This window comes from Lissotriton helveticus, chromosome 4_1 (genome assembly GCF_964261635.1).
Source record: "Lissotriton helveticus chromosome 4_1, aLisHel1.1, whole genome shotgun sequence".
NCBI classification, from domain to species: domain Eukaryota; kingdom Metazoa; phylum Chordata; class Amphibia; order Caudata; family Salamandridae; genus Lissotriton; species Lissotriton helveticus.
This window is the reverse complement of record NC_136063.1, coordinates 1621213828-1621233961: the sequence shown is the minus strand read 5'-3', so window position 1 is coordinate 1621233961 and position 20134 is coordinate 1621213828. Positions and strand designations below refer to the sequence as shown.

Genomic DNA, 20134 nt, shown 5'->3' with positions numbered 1-20134 from the left:
AAGATGCTAGGCTCTATCCCTATGTCATCAAATAAGAAAACAAATTAAAGTACACCTAAGGTGACAGGATATACACACCGTGACCAACAGGCCAAAGTTCGAAGCTCCACAAGGGATCCCTTCCTCACCCTAAGTGTCACTTTCAGGTAAAAAATGTGTATATATATATATGTATTATGATATAAATGTGCGTGTGTGATATTATATATATTTGAGTTTTTTTGCACTGGATCTGCAGACAATATTTGGAGGCTGCAGGCATGAAAAAACCCATAGTCTACAGCTATCGAAAGGACCCCACAATGGGGCCACAACTTTTCTAATTTGCGTTCTTGATACCAAAGCTAAAAACTTTGGACACTGGTTTAGGTCTGCAGCTTTGAAAAATAGTCAGCAGGCTAGCAACACTTTTGGACACCATTGAGCATGTGGGCTGACATCAGAGTCAATTTTGTGTGGGACAAATATTGTTAACACAACTTTTTGTTTTAATGAGCCATGTTTGTGGTCTCTATTGCAAAACCGTGGACTTTACATGCCTAGTAACATGGACAGAACTTCTTGTCTAGTCTGTGGGCTAATTGTCGAGCCTGTTGACTATTTAACATTGTAAAGGACATTCTGAGCTTTTCTTTGGTTGCTCAGGTGCCTTCCACTACAAGAAAACATGCCTTTTCCATTACCAGAGAAGGCTCAGCTCTCATTTTGTCAAGAGCAGGAGACCTGAGCGGTTGGGATTTTGTGTATACTATGAGCAGTTGTGGCTAAACCGCAGAAGGACGGTGCAGAACTGAACTTCAGATAGTTCAAGATCACCTCATCGTCCGTTGAACTAAATTTTAAAAAATGGGAATCAAAGATGAAAGTACATTCCGAAAAATTCCATCAGTAAAAAAAGTTTATAAGTAGCTGTTTGCTATGAGAGATGTACAGAAAAGTTAAAAAAAAAACAAAGTCCGCCAAAACAGAAACATAAAAAGGGTTCTTTTGAAAACCACAAACCCAAATCAAAGAGCTTCTATCTGTTAACTCTAGGATATGCAAGGCTACCCATGGTGGGTTGGGCAACCCCTACTCCACAGCATAAGTTTGAATCCATGCACAGTGGGAGTCGGCTGCCTGCAGTTGGATGGGCACATGCCAAGCCCTGTGGACAATCTCCACTGCGTATGCCAAAGTCCATGTGCAGCAAAGGGTGGCTGCCCACAGGGGATTGGGTGCTATACAGTGCGTTTGGCCGTGAGCTGCAGGGTTTGGCTACCTGCAGTTATTTGGGCATGGGCACCAGATCCAGTGGCCAAACCCCAGTGTTCACTGCCTAACGCTGAAACACACTTTTAAAAACTATTAGTTATGGTTCAGTGCACACAAACTGAAAAGGCCCTGAAATTTGCCAGTTATTATATGCAACACACACCATAACTAATGACGCCCACAATACTCAATGAAATACTTTGCAAATTGTCATAGGAAAAAGTTCTGTCTACCTAGAGCAAACATGGCTAACATTGTGGTTTATGGTGTCTGTTGGGTATTGCGTATCCTAACAGGAAAATTTCGGGTATTTTTTCAAGTTTGTGTTTGCTGAACCATAACCAGCTGTTTTCCAAGTAGAAGCGCACAATATTGTTATCTCTGCCTTCTGTGAGATCCCATTATTCACATATGCCCATTTAATAACTTCTTCGGTGCACTTCTTATCCCTTTGTATGTATCTTTCAAGGCACAGTATTGAGTCAGAATCTAAACTTTAATGTGCTTGCTAAAATACATGCCACATTTGCTCACTCGGTCAAACACGATGTACAAGATGGCATTGGTTCTCTTTCATCTCTAAATTTTACGAGGTTGTCTGTTTAGCTGGAGAAGGAAATGAAAGGTTTCCAACAACTTTCGTTGAGACATGTTACATTAAATTGATTAATAGTCAAAACACGGCTGCTAAACATTCATCAGTTGCTATTTTTACTATTGGAGACATGCATGAAATGTGCACTGGCATGTAATTAAACCTATTTTCAAATGTAACAAAAATATTCATTTGCTATTCTATCTCTATGATTTGAAATGTATGATAATTTTCTTTGCTAATTGGAAATCCTTTTAATTGATGATAAAAATGTAGTTGTTATTTAAAAAAAACTTTTTTTCCATAGTTCTGTGCAAAACAGTGAAAGAGGCAAGAAAATTGGAAATGCTGTGGTCACCACCAGTCGGAGTGTTGTACAGACAGGAAAGGCTGTTGGTAAGGAATGCTTTGTCATTTTTCTGCATAGTTTCATCATTGTCGATCATATACAGTGGAAAATCAATGAAAACAATCTTGAGCTGGATGACCGTTTTGTGAATTAAATTGTTGTGAGCTTAGATTTAAGTGGAATAAAAACAAGGTAGGGAGGGTATCTAAAACGACTGCAGCCTATGTAACTTAGGGCCTGACTTAAACCTTCTTTTTTGATATTATAGTCTGAAGTACGCTGTGTGACTCTGTACTTTGTCCATTCTTCTTGTCTATGTTCTGACCGTCCTTCTTTCTCTGAGTTTTTTGATGAACCCTGAAAGGAACGAGAGGAACATGTATCAGTATCCTGATACCTGTCTGGATTTTTAATGTTATCACGATTCCTCCGGTTGTACCTCCTTTGGGAGGGCTCCTGTTAAGGAAACCCACCCCTGGATTGTGAACTATTCTCTCTATTCTTTTGCTTTTTATTATCCCATTTCTTCTTGGAAGAATCACATGCTTACTTGGTGTTGTCCTTTTCAGGACCACCCATGTGTTGAGGTTTCGTTGCTCTAGCTCCCAAATTATATCTACATAATTCGGCATATGTGTCTTCGATAATTTTTGGTAACTCACGTTCCTGTTGTAAAGGAGTGAAGTCCATCAGGCGTTGGGCGTATTGCCACTGCTGCTGCCTCCCCTTTTACGTTTGATAATATAATAGTTGAGTCCTGGGCAAAATGCCCTAACAATTTCATCCCCAGGTTCAGAGCAGGTTCTGCTCCATACTCATTCTGTATTTTTCTTTATACATCTGGTTTACTGCTATAGAAGGGATACCATGAGTTCTGGTATAGATGGCAGCGAAAACTGTACCCCAAGAGGTACAATCCTCTATCTGAGGAGCTGTCCCCATTGGGAAGCAGATTGTCGGAATTCTGTGTTTTTCTTGAGGGCTTGTGTGTGGACACACTGCCTCCAGCTGTGTTATTTTCGGAGCTATCCTGAATGGCATTTTCTCACGTCTAGTGGGCATTTTACCCATAAATGCGTTTAGCGTTTGTGAAGTTATTTTAGTTGTAGATCCCTGAATTTGTCCTGCTGGTGTAGCACTTGTTGGCTGAAGTGTGAGTGTTCTCTTAACAAACTGTGTCAGGTTTCTGTAAAGTTTTATTATTTCTTTTTGTAGCGGACATAGGTCTGCTACCGGCATTGTGTCCATGTCTGGGTGTGGGGAATACACCGCCAGGACCAGCCAAGTCGCTCCATCTCTGCAGAGCGAACCAGGTCTTAATTTATCTTTTGTATGTGAGAGGGCGCCTTTAAACCAGTTATTGTGCTCTTGGTAGGTGAGCGGAACTTTAATGTCTTCATACTGACATTATTCCTCTGGTGTGTCATCTTGAGTGTAAAAAGAAATGCATTTGTGCGTGCATCTGCTGGGGGGAATTTAACCCATGAATAGTATACCTCAGTTCTATATGAGTTGTGTGCCTCAATCACAAATGTTACTGTCACACCCCTAGCTGTGACTCCATAGTCTGCTAATTTTAAAGTAAGGCCAGTTCTGACATTTTCTGAAATTCTTATTTCGCCTTCTTGCTCTCCTTCATCTGCTGGCGCAACGAGGTCTTCGTCAGCCATTGCCGAAAAAGTTTCAAGGAAACTGAGATAAGGTTTTATGCACAAATAGGAACTGTTTGTCCTTCAAGCTTGAATAAACCTACAGCCAATACATAGGACATGCCAACTCAGCTGTGGCAGATCTTTCCCCTCCTACTCCAGACGTCTCTTGAATAATGTGAGTAGGGGTCTCTGGGAAATGCACAACTGAAGTACTCAGATTTGACTGTTAAATAAGAACCAAACAAATGTTGGCGGCGCGTTTAGACAACATAGACTGTGGAATTGGTGTCCAGACTGATTCCAGATACCTCCATCGGGTATGTTCGCCTGTATACCAGCTACCTCACAGTGTCACTGTAAACTCCTGTTACTAAGGAGAGAATAGTTACTGGCAGCTATCGAACATGACAACTCTATCCGATAGGGATCGTGGAAACAGTACAGTACTTTTCGCGCAGTCACTCGTGCTCGCTATGTCTCAGAGAGATACACAGAAATAAATGGTAGGGATTTATTTATATTTGTGTTTTATAGAGCGCAAACTTGACCCGTTAGGGTATCAGAGCACTTTGCAGAATCATAGAGTTGTACAAAAGGCATGAAATCATAAGAGTATACAATCGATTGGGAGGGGGCGGGCTGCTGGATACATAGGGGATGGAATGATACATATGTACAGTTTACATTACAGTTACTCAAGACAGGGCCCTAGGTTTCTTGGTGGGGTGACTAGGTCTTCAGAGGGAGGCAATAGCCAGAAATTGATCAGGGTCTCTGTGGTGGTTAAAGGTAAAAGTTTAAACGAGGAATTTACCCATAAGGAAGGGTTTGGCCTCCTTTTTAAAGCGTGCAAGTGAGGGGATTCTTCTGATGGCGGGTGGGAGAGAGTTCCATATTCTAGCTCTGCCCCAGCGAATGCCCGATTGTACGTTTTTCCGAAAATGTGCTGGCTGGAGTAAGAGGTCTCTTGCGGACTGTGAGTTTCTGATTCCTCATTGAACCCCGAGTCATTCTAGTGTAAAGTAGGTGTGCTGAAAGAACCTTAAGACAGAAACTGATATAAATGATTACATGCACCAACAGAATAAATAGATGGTAGATTTCTACCATAGTGCTAAAGCAATGAATAAATGCAAGCATATAAATACATGACAGTAATAATGCGTACTTCTACGATGCAACCCTAACTAGATGTACCTAAGTGTACCTAGCATGTATGTAGGTGTAGAGCAGAGAATCCCCCTAGGCTGAGGTCAACCTCATTACCTGAAGTGAGTGACTGTGGGACCATGTCTTGGTTTCGAGATGGACGCCCAAGAGGAATGTCAGACCACTGTGAGCTGGAGTGTCTGCGTACAGGAACCTCAGCGTCTCCCATCAGTGTATCAGCCTGGAAGTCTTTCTCCATTACTGTTTTGGCAAAGATATGGTATATACCCCAAAGATGCCCTCAGGGGATTCTACCTTGCTGTGTCTTGTCTTCCTAGGATGAAGGAAGGGATGACCCTTATACATAGTTATAATGATATAATGAAGATGGTAATCCTGCTATTATTCTGAGAATACTCATGCATAATTAATGTGGCTAGTTTTTAGGGAAAACCTCATGACATTAATGCAGTGCTTAACTAGGTAAGAGGTCAATACCAAAACCCGTTATGTAGTGTAATGGTATGGTAAATGTAGGTGAAGGGTTAGTGGACTACTCAAGCCTGTATTGGAGTACCCTATAAAACATAACAGTATGGAAATGTGTTTAGAGGAATGGATTGTACAAAATTAAACCAAGAAGACTTCCTAATTTCTTTTCTGATGAAGAGCACACATTGCACTGGTTCCACCGCTGTTGGGTGGGTGCTGGAGTGGGAAATCAATTTAAATTATATGCATAATCGTCTCTCTTTCAGGGCTTTTCCCTGCTCGGTTTCACTTTTCTTTCTGTCTTTCTTCTCCTTCTGGTCAGAATATGCGACAGATCTTGGCTGTCGTATTTAAGAATTAGGAGCAAATTATCATATGAATCATAATCACAGTGTCTCTTTCTAAGTTCAGTCAATAATAAGAGTTTGAGTTTTAGTCCCACTCAAGGGTTCATAAAATCTTTTTATTTATTCGAATAGTTAAATTATTTCAGTAAATTAACAGAATTGATAATAAAAGTATGTTTAGGTCAAAATCAGAACAATTCATCAACTGCGTTCCATAAAGTAAAGAATCCCTATTCTAAGAATGGGCAAAAAGGTATCAGTAAGAATCCTTAAAGATTTCTAGTTTGAGAGAAAGAGCGAGGTAGAGCATAAAGCTTCCCATAAAGAGAGGTTCATGAAACTCAGTAGAGTCTCAATGCAAAAAGGCAAAATAATCATGCAGAAGCAGTAGCAACTGCAATCAGCAATAATGTTCAGAAAGCTGACAAAATCAGCTTCCTGCGTTCAGCATTAAGCCTTAAGCATTCAGCCTGAGTGGATGGGGAGAGGAAGTGATAAAGAATAAGGGTAATTCTGAGTATGGGCAGAAACATGAATCTACTTTAGGCACACGCATTAATGTAACCAGTTGAAAAGAAATGTTGCAGTTTACGTTGCATCTTCTCCTCCTCTCGTCCAATCAGGTTTCAGTATTCTTCTGAGAACAAGTTCCCTCCTTCTTTACCCACGTACAAGAAAATTAACTTCAGACAGTTATCATTAAGTGTGAAACTAAGTTATTGCTATGACTACATATGAGATCTTTCGAATTCAGACCTCCTTTCCCACAAGCATGACTACATTTCTAACCTAATAAAACAAAGAACTAACCTTCTAATAAATCAAGCTGTAACAATAAATTATTTAGCATTGCATCTTCCATTGGAAAATAAGGAACAATATTTTAAAAAGGTCAACATTTCAATTCTAGCAGTACATATCTTGTATGATTATTTTTCATGATTTCACTAGATTATAAGGTTCATTAGCAAACATTTCAAAACATTATTTATTATTCAGAATCATTTTGCTGAGTTATGTGAAGCTTTCTTTAAAGGTATATTCATGGAAAGGTCAACTTTTAAAACATTGAATGCATGTTTCAGCACATCTAGTCAAGCCTTTTTTTTTTAACTGTTCTTTTTATTAAAGAAAAGGTTGTACAGGTTAAAACAATGGTCCATCATTAATGCCAATGCAACATCTATGAAAGGTATACCCCCGGAATACAAAAGCAAGCATCAAAGTACAAACTCACACAATTTGGTAAATCTGGACCAGTCTATTCTGATTCGTGCCTTCGCCTTGGCAACAGATCTCGCCTCTGTAACAATTCCATTTAGTCCATATGTGTGTCCATTTATTTGGGCACTAGTCAAGCCATTTGTGAAGCAAAGCTGCTTTAGGCATTTTGAGGCCTAATACGAATAGGTATACCTGCTTAGGACAAATTGCAAATTTTTAAATGTCTTTTTGGTTCAATATTAATTGTATGTTAATACTGCACATTTGCTTTTAACTGTATTATTTTCATTTTTAATAAAATTACCTATCAAACCCCCCTCCCACCCCCCACCTTTAATGGCTATCTTAAACGTCACACTTTCACATGGGCTTCTTTCTGCTCAAAGCTCACTCTTCTCTTCAGTTGAGTTTTGCCTTTTTCTTTTTAGACTTTTAAATTGTAATGATTTTCTATATGCTTCATTAATGGGATCATTTAATGCTATTTATTTTTCTAATCTTTCACTCATTTTCATACTCCTTTTATTATGGCAGTATCTACAGCCTTTGAATAATGCAAATAAGGAAAATAAGCAAAGCCCTATAATTAGTATTGGCACAACAAGCTTTCAGAGTTCCTCCTCCTACAGTTACAAACCAATTTCCAATGATGCGTATTCCCTTTCCAAAGTTTTCTGAAATGCTGGGTGTTTCTAACTGTTCTAAGTGATGTTTTAGATCAGAAATGTTCTTAGCAAATTCTTGATTTAAAAAAAAAACTTTTGTCTGGGATGCTTGAACAACAATGCTACATTTTCAACATCTTGCAGACTCCACCTTTCTCTGAAAGTAAAATGTCTAATGCTAATCTGTTTTGCAAAACCATGGATCTAATAGCTACTAATTCAGTGTTTACAACTAATAAAGCACCCGAAGTACTGGTTGCCAGTTTGTTGAAGACTGTTGACAGTTTTCCAATCTTTTCGTCATTCAGTATGACTCCTACTGGTGGTATAATTGCACCAAAAAAGTCTCCCACTAATTGGCTTCCGTCTTCTGCACTATGAGCATTTGTGTATGATGGTGTCATTGTTAATGCATGTGTACTATATACATGATACATCATAGGAAGTAATATGGCTAAATAGCAAATACCCCCCACCCCAATCAGCAGGTAACCTGAAGTACGCATCTTGTCCACAAATGAAATGGCATTGCAATCCTCCCCTTGTAAAGTTATAATGTGTCCCTCATTAATTTGAACATGTTCGTAACTGATAATTCTCACATGTCTAGTTCTACTGTGTGTTCTTCTGTTGTAAACACAAATATTTCCTTTTTGTCTTCTGTCTAATTTCAGCTATGGGTATACCATTTTCATTCTTAGACTCGTCGTCTTCTTTCTTCCAAACATTTTTCAAAACATAATTTTCTCTATCCTTACTATGTTACATGTTATTGTTTCTTCCCTCTAATGCCATAATAAAAACTGTCTCTAAGGGTCTCATTAAACAGATTAGATTGTTCTTGTAAGCCTTAACACGATCTTTAGGCATAGACCGGTCTAAAATAATTCAAAGCTGTGTCACTTTGTTTTGCTTGTGAGTGTAAATTCATGCTTTGCTGTAATGGTACGCTAGATAGTATTAAATCATAGTTTGAGCAAAAGTATTAAAAATGTCTTCGCCTATTTACAAATGTAAGCAATATACTACAAATGACTGCGTATGCCAGTGGAATGCAATGGTACGTAACCTCTTCTGCAGTTGATGATGGTAAATGGGTGCAAACATAGCAATCCTTTGCGTCCATAGCCGGTGTAAATTCTTTCTCTAATCTCGAATAAACATTTGTAGTGTAATCATCTCTCTTGTAGCTTGCAAATGATGCTTTCTATTGCTCCTCATCAAATATGTGTGTAAATGTTTGGTTACATTAGTAGACCTAATTTCTTTATATGGTGTGAAATAGAACTTTACTAATGCTATTTTAATAATTAGTACTGCTATTATGAAAATAGTACCCATAATAATTGTGCATCTATTTCTAAGGCAACACATGTTTATCTGTAATCTAAGCATTGTTCATCAATAGCTAAATTCAGAGTTTTCAACCAAATATTTTTTTTCTAAATTGTTTATTTTAAAACAGTTTCTTTTTCAAACAGTCTCTTTAAGTTCAATATCAATCTTCATTTAGATAACCTTAGCCCTACTCCGTGTTATTATAAAAATCTTATCACTACTCTTTTACTGCAACCTTGGGCTGACGTAAATCTTCTTAAAACAAAAAGCAATACTTTGTTTCCGTCTTTTGGCACCCTTCAATCAAATTTTGTCGTTTAAATGTCCCTCAGTATTTTCCAGAAGTCTTTATCAAACCGCTTTTTCCGAATTCATTTTTTTTTTTATTGAAGTGACATCGTGGGGGGTTCAAACAGTTCAGATTTCACATCACACTTCCAGCACTTGATTCACATAGTAAGTCCATTCAGGTGCAGAATACCTTCGACAAGGCACTCTTCCTCTTTTTGCTCTTCCCAGTCTTTGTTGATTTTCCTCGGTGTCACTTCCACTGCTTTTTTTATTCAAAACTCTTTTTTATTGAGTTGTCAGAGTAATCACACATATTACAAAGAAATTAAAGTAAATATTATTCAGTCTATCGGTTTCCAAGCAGGTGACTACTAAATAGCATTTATAAAGCAAGAAAATAAACCATTCGGGTCTGTAAACGACAGTCCCTAACATGCGTAACATCTGTGTCTTATACCGCATAGCAAAACACTGGTCATGCCCATCAAGCCCCTCCATGTACGTCATATCTGGTGTAACTACATTACTGTCCTGTGATATATCTCTATATGGTTTCAACTTCTGCAGAGAGGTGGTTCCAGTAGGAGACCCCTAAAATCCGCCCATCATTTCCATATGTTAAAGTGCTTCTGTGGGCACCCCAGTGTTTTTAAAATAGGCTGTTCCTGCCCCATACACCAGTAGAGACCTGCCCTCCAAGCGCCCAATTTAGGCAGAGCCGGATCTTTCCACGCCCTTGCTATATCCCTTTTTGCTAGAGTAAACCCCCAAAACAATAAATGCCTTTTGTAGATATTACCCCAATTTAATCTGTGATATGCAGAAGAACAAGCTTAGGAGAGAGAGGTAGGTCCCAGCCTAGTACTTCGGATAAGCAACGAGTAACCCCCCTCCAAAACCTGCCCAGTGTGGCACAACCCCAAGTTGTATGTAGAAGTGTACCTTCCTTGCTGCTACATCGCAGGCACATGGGGGAATCTATCAGCCCCGCCCTCCAAAGTCCGTATCTGGTAAAGTAGGCACAATGTGGATACTTAAATTGGATAAGTCTGAGACGGAATGCAATTGCGGCGCATCTCGGGGATTCCATGGCCTCTGTCCAATCATCGCTATCTAGTGGACCCAAGTCTGTCTGCCATTTCTCCCGAAGTGAATCTAAAGTCATGAAAGGTTTGTCACTGATCAGATCTTTGCGGTTTTATGATTTCCTAAATCTCCCATAAAAACCTTCGCCTCAATAGGGTTAAATTCCAGAAGGGATTCTTGATGTTTAATATATGGGGATAGGGCATGTCTCAATTGCAAGTATTTATAAAATTGTGTATGCGGCATGGCATATTCATGTCTGAGCTCCTGAAAGGATCTCATTCTGGTGCCATGCATGACATTTCCCAGCATGGATATACCTATAGCGTCCGACTGTTTGAACCCTACTAGTGCAGACACTTGCGGCATAAGGCTGCTCTCCCAAAGGAAGGTTTCCCTTGACAACCTCCTCCACCACCCCATCTCAGCACAACGAAAACCACACGTGTAGCAGGTGGTAGCTTCCGCAGCTCTTTCGGCGTGTATAGTAGTTTGTCACTTCCACTGCTTAACTTTGGGCCTCATCACTTGCGGTGGCAGTCCGACCACCTCCACCACTGCGGGCACACCTGCAGTATTCAGAGTGTGGCGGTCGGACCACCGCAGAGTCCGCCGGGGATCCAGGATCCTGACGTGCTCGTACAGCGGAAGGGGGCAGCAATATTCTGGCTGTGCCACTGCAGCACCACTGTACATATTACGAGTTGCCTAGCCAATGCCTCTTTTATGGCAGTGAGCCCGCCATGAAAAGGGTGGACGAGAGGTAACTAAGAGGGCCCTAACAAGGCCCCATGCCACTCCGGGGCCTGGAGGTGCACATGTTGTGTCCTCCTGGAATTGCACCCCAGTTTCTGAAGGGTGTTACACCCCGAGGAATGTGCTGCGGGTACTATTACTTCAGCGTCTTCAGTTAAGGCTCACCTATGAGCCCTATAGAGCCGCCACTGTAAGACTGCCGCAGCAACGTCCGCCCACCATGGATTACAGTTGTAATCTGGCGGGCAGGAACTCGACAGCCTTGACAGTCCTCTTGTCGGCGCGGTGGTGGCGAGCTGACAGGAGAACCCCCAAACTAGTAATAAGGCTCTGAGTCTCTTCAGTGACAGTTGGTGGCATTCGATCAGCTGACACACTTGTTCTCAGTCTCCTTTGACCATAGTTTCATGGCCATTTAACTTTGCGGATGACTCCTCGTGTTTCAGTGTGTGTTCCTTCACCCGGATTCTGTTTTTGTGCTGATGCTGTTTCAGTAGTTTTCTCAACTTAAGATCTATTCTCTTTGTCAGAGACTTCGATGACACTTTGTGAAATAACAGGCAGTTGATTTGGTACAAGAGTTTGCAGTTCCTCACCCCTTTCTTCTACTTACTGCTGTTGTGATCTAACTTTTTGAAATGTCAACATCATAGTTTCGGGCCAAATCAGTCAACTTATTATTTGTAATTGCTGCATTTCTTGTAATTTCATTCTCAAGTAAATCAATGTTTTTTCTTGATACTGGTTCAAATGTTCAAGTTCTAAACATCCTCTAATAATTTCATCTAATTACACTTTTAGTTTTGAAACATTAAATGGTCTCTCCCTTTCAGGTTCTGTGGCAACTTGTCGTTCTGCACTTTCTGTCTTTCTAAGTTCTGGCAGTTTCTCAAACTATGGTGGAAAATCCCATCCTCAAATAAATGTGCCTCTCCCTGGACTTTCAGCGATCTAAACACAATCGTTCCCCCTTCTTTTAATGATTGAATTGTCTGTGGTGGTTTCCATGGAACAATCTATGAATGTTGTGATGTCGGGATGAGCTCTAATGAAGCCATTCCTCCTACAGCTCCTCAAGTTGGGCAGCGTTTATTGGGGCAGTCGCAATCAACCTTGGCACTGCCTATACTGTTGCAATTTGTGGTAATTGTACCCTAACAGTCATAATTGATGCACCAACACAAGGTGTGACCATAGTTGGTGTTGTGCAAACAGGTGGTGGAACAATTTGGAATGTCTGAAATGGTCTCTCAACCTGCATTGTACTTTGTTCATCAGAGGCAGTAGCCACTATAAAACTGGTAGCTGCATTATCATCTTTACTAGTGGCAGGGGCCACACATAAGGTGGTGGATGCACAGCTAACAAGGCATCCAATATTTCATGTCCTGAATCACTATCTGTCTCAACCTTCTTCTCATCCTTCTTCTTTTATTTTTCCTCTATTTTATTCCTAATTGATTATCAGGTGTCTCTGCAGTAATAGCTGTGTATAGTCTAGTTCCCTCGACTACAGCTTTCCTCCATCTCTGTTGTGCCTTATCCCATCGGTCATCTGCATAATTACACACTGCTCTTCTTGTTCTATTCTGATATTTCTCTCTTTCACTGCCTCGTGCAACCTTTTCCCACATATTCAGTGCTTTGGATTGTGTAGTTCTAGCTGTCGGCTTCATTTTACAGCTTCTCCTTCAACCTTTCAAGGATTCTAATTTCAAAAGTACTATATCTAGGGAAACTCAATGGACCCTCCTTTTCAGTAATCCTGCACCACTGGCGAAGCCACAAACATGTAGGCAGTCCCAATTCTGTCATCCAATAATGTGCAGGTGTAACCTCGGGAGGCGCTTCTTCACCTTCCTTTATCGGAATTGTAATATCACCTCTCACGAAATTCTTTAAAATATTTCATGATCTTTGTGAAGTTTGACACTAACCAGTTCAAAAGAGCAATACTTGTTAACCAATCTCAATGTGGTATCAATAATAATAATAATAATAATAATAATAATAATAATAATAACCTTGAATTTGTTTAAGCGCACAGCTACATCCGAAGTGGTTTTCCGGGGCTGGGGGCCCTCGGGAAGATTAAGCAAGCTATTGCCCAGAGTCACATGGTGTTGGGCTGACCTGGCGCCGGGTATCGAACCGTGAACCCCGTGGTCCAGAGTCAGGCACCCTGGCGGCTGCTCCACACCTCTTCCACTGACCAATCACAGCTCTGCTCTGTCGCCATCAACCAATCACAGTCCGACAATACACCAACCAACCAATCCCAGCGCAACACACTATGACATATTATCTCGCTCCTTGCAGCAGTTCACCCTCCTTTACAATTTCTGTTGTACACACAATTCTACAAAAATCTTTTTTTCGCTCCACTAAAGAAAATCAAAGGCAATTCAACAATCGGAATATTTAGGTTTTTACACCTTCTAACTTTTTCATACAAAAAGATTTACATTCGCAAGTGAAATCTCGACCACCGGGAAATAACTAATCAATGTAGCAATACCCTTTGCGCAATCAGGTTCTGCCAACACCAATCGATATTAATAGTTGCATCAAATTATTATAATCCCTATCTCAATTGTGTAGTTGGTGGTACCTCACGATCTACACCACAAACCTTCAGCAGACATGAAAAACATGAAGTGTATTCTACACTTTTCTCTCTAGTTTGATATCGATATCACGGGATCTTAGGCTTCGCCGAACCAGATAACTCTTTAATTTCTCCAGAATAAACGTATAGATCTATCAAATCATTCGACTCACATACTCTAAATTACTTCTCAGTAAGAACAACAAATAATCACAACTCACCACCCCAAAACAGCAACCGCTTTCGAAAATCGCACATTGTCAGTCTTCAAGCTCTGGTCATTGGGCTCTGGGACTTGGGCATCACTTTAACTTGAGCAAGTATTTCATAGTTCCTCTTCTCAAGACGTAAACCTTCCTTCTGCTACCAGTCTCTGCTGGAGGGGAAAATCAGTTTAAATAGTATGGTTTATTGCCTCTCTCTCTCACAGGGCTGATCCCCGTTTGGTCTACTTTTCTTTCTTTCTTTCTGTCTTTCTTCTCCTTCTGGTCAGAAAGTATATGCAATTACTGCGGTACTATGGAAAAGATACTGAATGCATATATATAAAAATTATGTTTAGTACTAATAGAAAACACTTCTGCGATTACAGCAGAGAAAAGTACAGTGACCTGCACACATGTGGGAGGCAAGGGCCATGAGGTATTAATGGTAACTATTCATAGAAACTATTAAAGCAAAACTGGACCTCAAGAATGGTTTAAAGACACCAGTGGATAACTAAGGTAAAGAACAAAGATAGGGCCCGTCTTCCACCAGGGTGATGGAGTAAATTACTCTGTCATCCTGATGGAGGTGCTGCCTGTCACATTTTAAAATGTCCGCTGCCCAGCGGACAGTTCACACATTGTAAGTTTGACCAACGGCTCTGTCAACATGACCATGCCATACGTCAAACTTAAAATTAATTTTTTATTTTTAGTTTCAAAAAGAAAATTCCAAAACAGGAATTTCTTTTTGAAAATAAATAAAAAACAGTGCACGCCTCGTTGCAGGAGTGAACTGCCATGGCAATTGGGGACTTGAGCATTTTTAAGTGCTCCTCACTACCAACTTTTTCATTGCGTTAATGGGCATTGAAAAACGGCTGTATGTCCGCCCCTCTAAATCAGGTGGGCGGACATACAGCCAAACCTCTGATGGCCCTTACTCCGTTGGACCATCCCTATATTTTCACACCTTACTCCGTTGGACCATCAGAGGGGTTTGGCCATGGTGGAGACTGAGTGGTCTCACCCGCCATCAAACTTTAGTCCTCCCTCAATTTAAATCGGGTGGGTGGACCTTTATGTTGGCGGGGAGGGAACTCTGTCGTCATTGCAACAGAGTTCCCACACTGCCAATGTATAATTCAGGTCCATGGTTGTTCTGATTCTGCAGCAGTGTTGGTGGAGTAACCCCAGCAGTATAACACCCTTATCAGCCAAGTCATTGGGGCTCTGTCTACATCATAGTACCAGTAAGTACAGAAAATGCTAGACCAGATAAAGGAGCCCACCTAGTCCGAAACTTCCTCTCACAGCACAACCCATGCAGCATGTTAGCAAATTCACTTTGTTTAAACAGTGGCCTCAAACAAGGGAACCGGAGATCAGGTAGATTTTATAGGGCCATAAACTCCTCAAGATGGATGGCAAGATGCTTCCTTTATTTAGGGCCACTGATGCAAGGGTAAACAGGAGCTAAATATTGTGGTGTGCCGTATTCTGCTTCTCATCACAGTAGAACCCACCTTCAACCTGTGTTCTGCTTGTGTTGTGCCCAGTGTCCCTGTATCCCTTAAGTGCTTCTTTAGCTGTCCGAGTCATGGCCGAAAAAAGGAACCTCACTTTCTGTAAACATGTGGACATGAGGTAGTGAACTTTCTCCACGCATGTGCTTTCACAGGTCCCCTCCTGGTGGTCCCTCTAGTATAGAGACCCAGAGTCTGTAGTTTCTTCTCCTTTCGTCCCTCTTGTTATGTGCAATGCCCAGCATTTCTGTAGTAAGGGGTATCATATTGAGGGAAACAGGCACAGGGTCACTTCCTATGATCAAGGGGTACTGTGAGTTAAGAAGTCCGTTCCCAAGTGTGAGTATCACTTGGATACTTCTGCTGAAGCTCTGAGCTTCCTTCACCTGGGCAGCAAGGATGCAAGAGGCAGATAGGCACTGCAGCCCATCATAGCTCTTTTCTGCGTTTTATTTTAATTTCTAATTGAGCATAGGACTATTGTACTTCTCTATATTGTCCACTTTTCTAATTAGAAATAAATCACAAAAATGTTCATATGTTGTGTAAATCTTACGCACTTTCAAGCCGAATCACAAAAGCATTTATGATTACGGGAAGTAGTACTACAGGAGTACGACTTCTCCTTTACTTACTCTTACTTGCATTTCTGAATCGTCCCCCAAACATCCAACTCCCTATTAGTAAAAGTGCAAAAAAAGACAATCTTTACTGTTTCTGTGAACTGTATAGGAATGTAAAAGAATATAAAAGAGCACTACAGGAGTTTACTTTACATACCTAAATGCCTTTGTGAATAGGTCTGAATCTTGTAAAATATACCCTCGGTTCACAAAAGCATTTATGATTACGGGAAGTAGTACTACAGGAGTACGACTTCTCCTTTACTTACTCTTACTTGCATTTCTGAATCGTCCCCCAAACATCCAACTCCCTATTAGTAAAAGTGCAAAAAAAGACAATCTTTACTGTTTCTGTGAACTGTATAGGAATGTAAAAGAATATAAAAGAGCACTACAGGAGTTTACTTTACATACCTAAATGCCTTTGTGAATAGGTCTGAATCTTGTAAAATATACCCTCGGTTCATGATTGAGGTTTTTTTTTGTTTGGCTCTTTAGGTCATTCAGTGGGTGGTGCATTAACAAGTGCGAAGTCTGCAATGTCGTCCTGGCTTTCGACCTTCACACAGTCTACAACACAAGGCTTCACGGAGCAGCATGAAGAGAAGCACTAAACCTGCATCTGTTGGCCAACACAGCTCAGTATTTAATGGTGTCAGTAGCCGCCCGCTGTGTGCGGTATGTCCCAAACTACTAAAGGCAACAAGAGCGCAACAGTGATGGACCTAGACTTTCGTTTACAAGATGGAGAAGCGTTCTAGTTGACCCAGTCCTTTGATTAGCAAAATGACCTAAATGTTTTCAGACAGTGATAGGGAAATATTAGCTGGAATTCTTTTTTTTTTTTTTTAGATTTAGATAATGATAGTTTTCATTTGAAATAGCCGAATTACTTAAATCTGAGCCTTTTCAGGTACACAAGTAATTTTTTTACACCATGAAACTGTCTTTTTTTGGCTGAAAACGCTGCGTTGAAAGTGGTGCTGCCCGGGACTATGACTTCTGTTATTCTATGGGACTTAAAGGTAATTATTCTGCATTGAATATTGGCATACCCACATCTGCAGCTTTGTGCCTTGATTCGGTGAGGAACTCTCTTGGTAACGGGCTGTAAGAAGGGTGTGTATATGATCATAGGCAATGTGTTCTTTCTGTCCAGTTCTCCTAGAACCAAGATTGGTTTTATGTTAAAAGGTGGATTGTGCTTTTAGATATGTAAATTTCTTTGAATTTTGAAGTTGTTTATATGAAGAACAGTTACACTTTCCAAGCCAAATATCCAAACGTTTGTAATATGTTTTGTCTTTGGAATGAAGCAATATTATACATATTTATGTAGAATCTGGACCACACTATGTGCTATGAAGCTGAAAGTAGAATTATGGCCACACTCATGAGCCAAATAATTAGGAGCACACCACTTGTGGATCATTGCCATTGCTCTTGCATTGGTGCCTGTGCTGCAACAATTAAGAGATCCATATATATTCATTATCAACAGTAAAGGGACCATTATAAATCAAAAAATATCTGCCAATTCTACAGTTATGTACATACATTTAAATGATCTGAAACTTGCAGAGTGCATGCCTATGGCATGAGCTTTAAGAATTGGGGTTGTTATTTTGGATCTGGTTAATGGTTCTCATAGCTAAAGTTTTGCTGTGCTTAATCATTCAACGTTATAGTCATGTTGAACAAAAGATAAGATTCGTACAGTGACCAGTCGAGAAAACAATTGTGTAAATATTTTTCTTTTAAAATTGCAGAGGTCTTTTTTTAATATAACATATTTTTAAATATCAGCACTCCGAAAACAGTTTTTTTTACAAATTGCAACCCTTTCGGTGGGTTATATTATTTCATGTAAAAGTAGATATTTAATGATTCCTCATTAAAGAGTGAGTTATGTAAACCCTCAATTTCAGTATGAATGGAGAACACTGTAAATTTCTTATTTCATTACCTAATTGCTTGGATTTTGAGCAGCAATCTCTCAACATTTCACAAAGGCAACTAAATAAAGTTCTTTTGTGTATTCTCCTCTGAACATCTCAAGTATCAGCTTTGATTAAAAACTTATTCCGTTAAGCATATTAGACAGATTTATAAAAGTTAACAACCCACTTTACAAAGGAAATGTTGTATTAGCTTTACTCCACACTGCCTTTTGACATACATCTGCAACATTTCATATTGTATTTGAACCATTTTCAAAACTCAATCTTACACACTTTTGGAAATGTACTTTTGACTATGACGCAAGTGTTACTCGTTGGGTGTTTGTCTTTCACATTAGATACAATCACAATCTTAGACCTGACCAGTTACCATTTCCCCTTTATCTTCACCACTCAACGAAATTGCCATTTCAGTCTTCTGCACATGTTGACCTTTTTCATTAGTATCGGTTTGACTCTCTATCTCCTGGTAACGTCCAAATGCTCCAAAGTTTGTTTTATTTTCATGTTGCTTATTCTCTGAGTCATAGTTACCCCACAGCAGAATGGATAATGCAGGATGAAAAATAAGCAGAGGCATGTGTGTCCCTGATCTCCTTTTGATGAGACTGTCCCATGCCTTACAGTCAAGCTCATACCAAAATGTTGTTCTCATCGCTAGTAAATTTACAGAATTTGATTTTCGGCTTACGAACCCTATACACCTTCCAGCTCTCTGCAGTAAAAATATATTATTCAAAAGTAGGATACTGCTATTTATTTATAAGTATTGAAAGGTCAATAAATTAATACTTTTTTCACTGTAATTCACTTTTACCTCGGCACTATGTAGCAACAACTTATCTTTACTTTACTCTTGTTGCGGAAGACCCTGCTGCCTGTGCTGGCTCACAGCTCTACTTTCCTAACAATGGTCTGCTTTTGTCATGAGACCGTTGCTCTACATAATCTCCTCCAGAAGTAGGTTTTGTTTGTTTTTTCACTTATCTCAATAAGCATATTTAAAATAAACTACCATCACTTTTTTAGAGCTTCTTTACTTTCAGACTTCAGCTCCTCTTACTGCACTTCCAATGATTCAGTAATTAGTTATCGAATCACTGCCCTCCTTTGCATGTGCTAGTATCTCATGACCACTGACGTATCTATTGCACTTTAACTTCAGCCGGACCATGTACACATTAGAGCAAAGTCAGGGCTAAGGAACTTCAGGTTAGTTGTTTGCGAAGTCTTAGCATTATCTTACATCTTCCTAGCACATCTCCTTACAAGGCTTACAGTCACAGAACTCTGATGATCATCAATTTTTCCCATGATATAGAATCAGTGATCTTAATTCACTTCATGCATTTAATGGGCAGAAACCAAAGAAATGGAAGCTCAGAAGTCAAACCAAGTCCAATCCAAGAAAGAAAACAAGCTCATAATACGGCCATCTAGTACAGAAGACAGCAGATGCTGGTGCCGGATGTGCAGTGGCTTCTTGTTAAACACATAGCTCCCTAGCCAGTGTGGTATAAATAAACATAATTCCTTAAGCCTTTGACTTTGAAATCTGAGTAATAAATCTGGTTTGGGTTATCTATAAAATTAGTGAGTCTGAAGCTGTTGCAAGTAAAATAGCAGCCAGCTTATATTTCACTGTTGGCTAGTGCATTGCTGACAGTTGAAGATAAGTCGTCATTTACTCTGGAAGGAAGTGGTTGTCCTGGGGTTGCTCTGTCCGTGATATGAACAAGGATGTTATTAGATAAGCAATATAGCAAGAGGGAGCATGTGAATACTCTACAAAGTCTATAAATGACATAATTGTATTCTTGCTCTGATGAGAGATTCAAGATTAGGGGCATCTCCAACAACAGCTACTTTATCACCGAAGCAGATTACAATTAAACGTTTCTCTGTGTCTGTATGCATCTTCCATGATAACATCATGTTTAAATACTGTTTCAGTTAGGTATGTTTCTGAGGTCCTACTCTCCGCTTCTGAATTCATCATACTGACTTATTTG

The 20134-nt window shown here is 39.9% G+C and overlaps 1 protein-coding gene across 1 annotated transcript in view; it reads left to right on the top strand.

The window, feature by feature from the left end:
- AVL9 (AVL9 cell migration associated) overlaps positions 1-19538 on the top strand; it is a 397244-nt gene extending 377706 nt beyond the window's left edge. The window contains exons 15-16 of the mRNA XM_078688247.1: positions 2157-2245; positions 16660-19538. Coding sequence (XP_078544373.1) covers positions 2157-2245; positions 16660-16775 — 205 coding nt within the window. The 3' untranslated portion in view covers positions 16776-19538. The remainder of the gene's footprint in view (positions 1-2156; positions 2246-16659) is intronic.
- Positions 19539-20134: the final 596 nt, after the last annotated feature.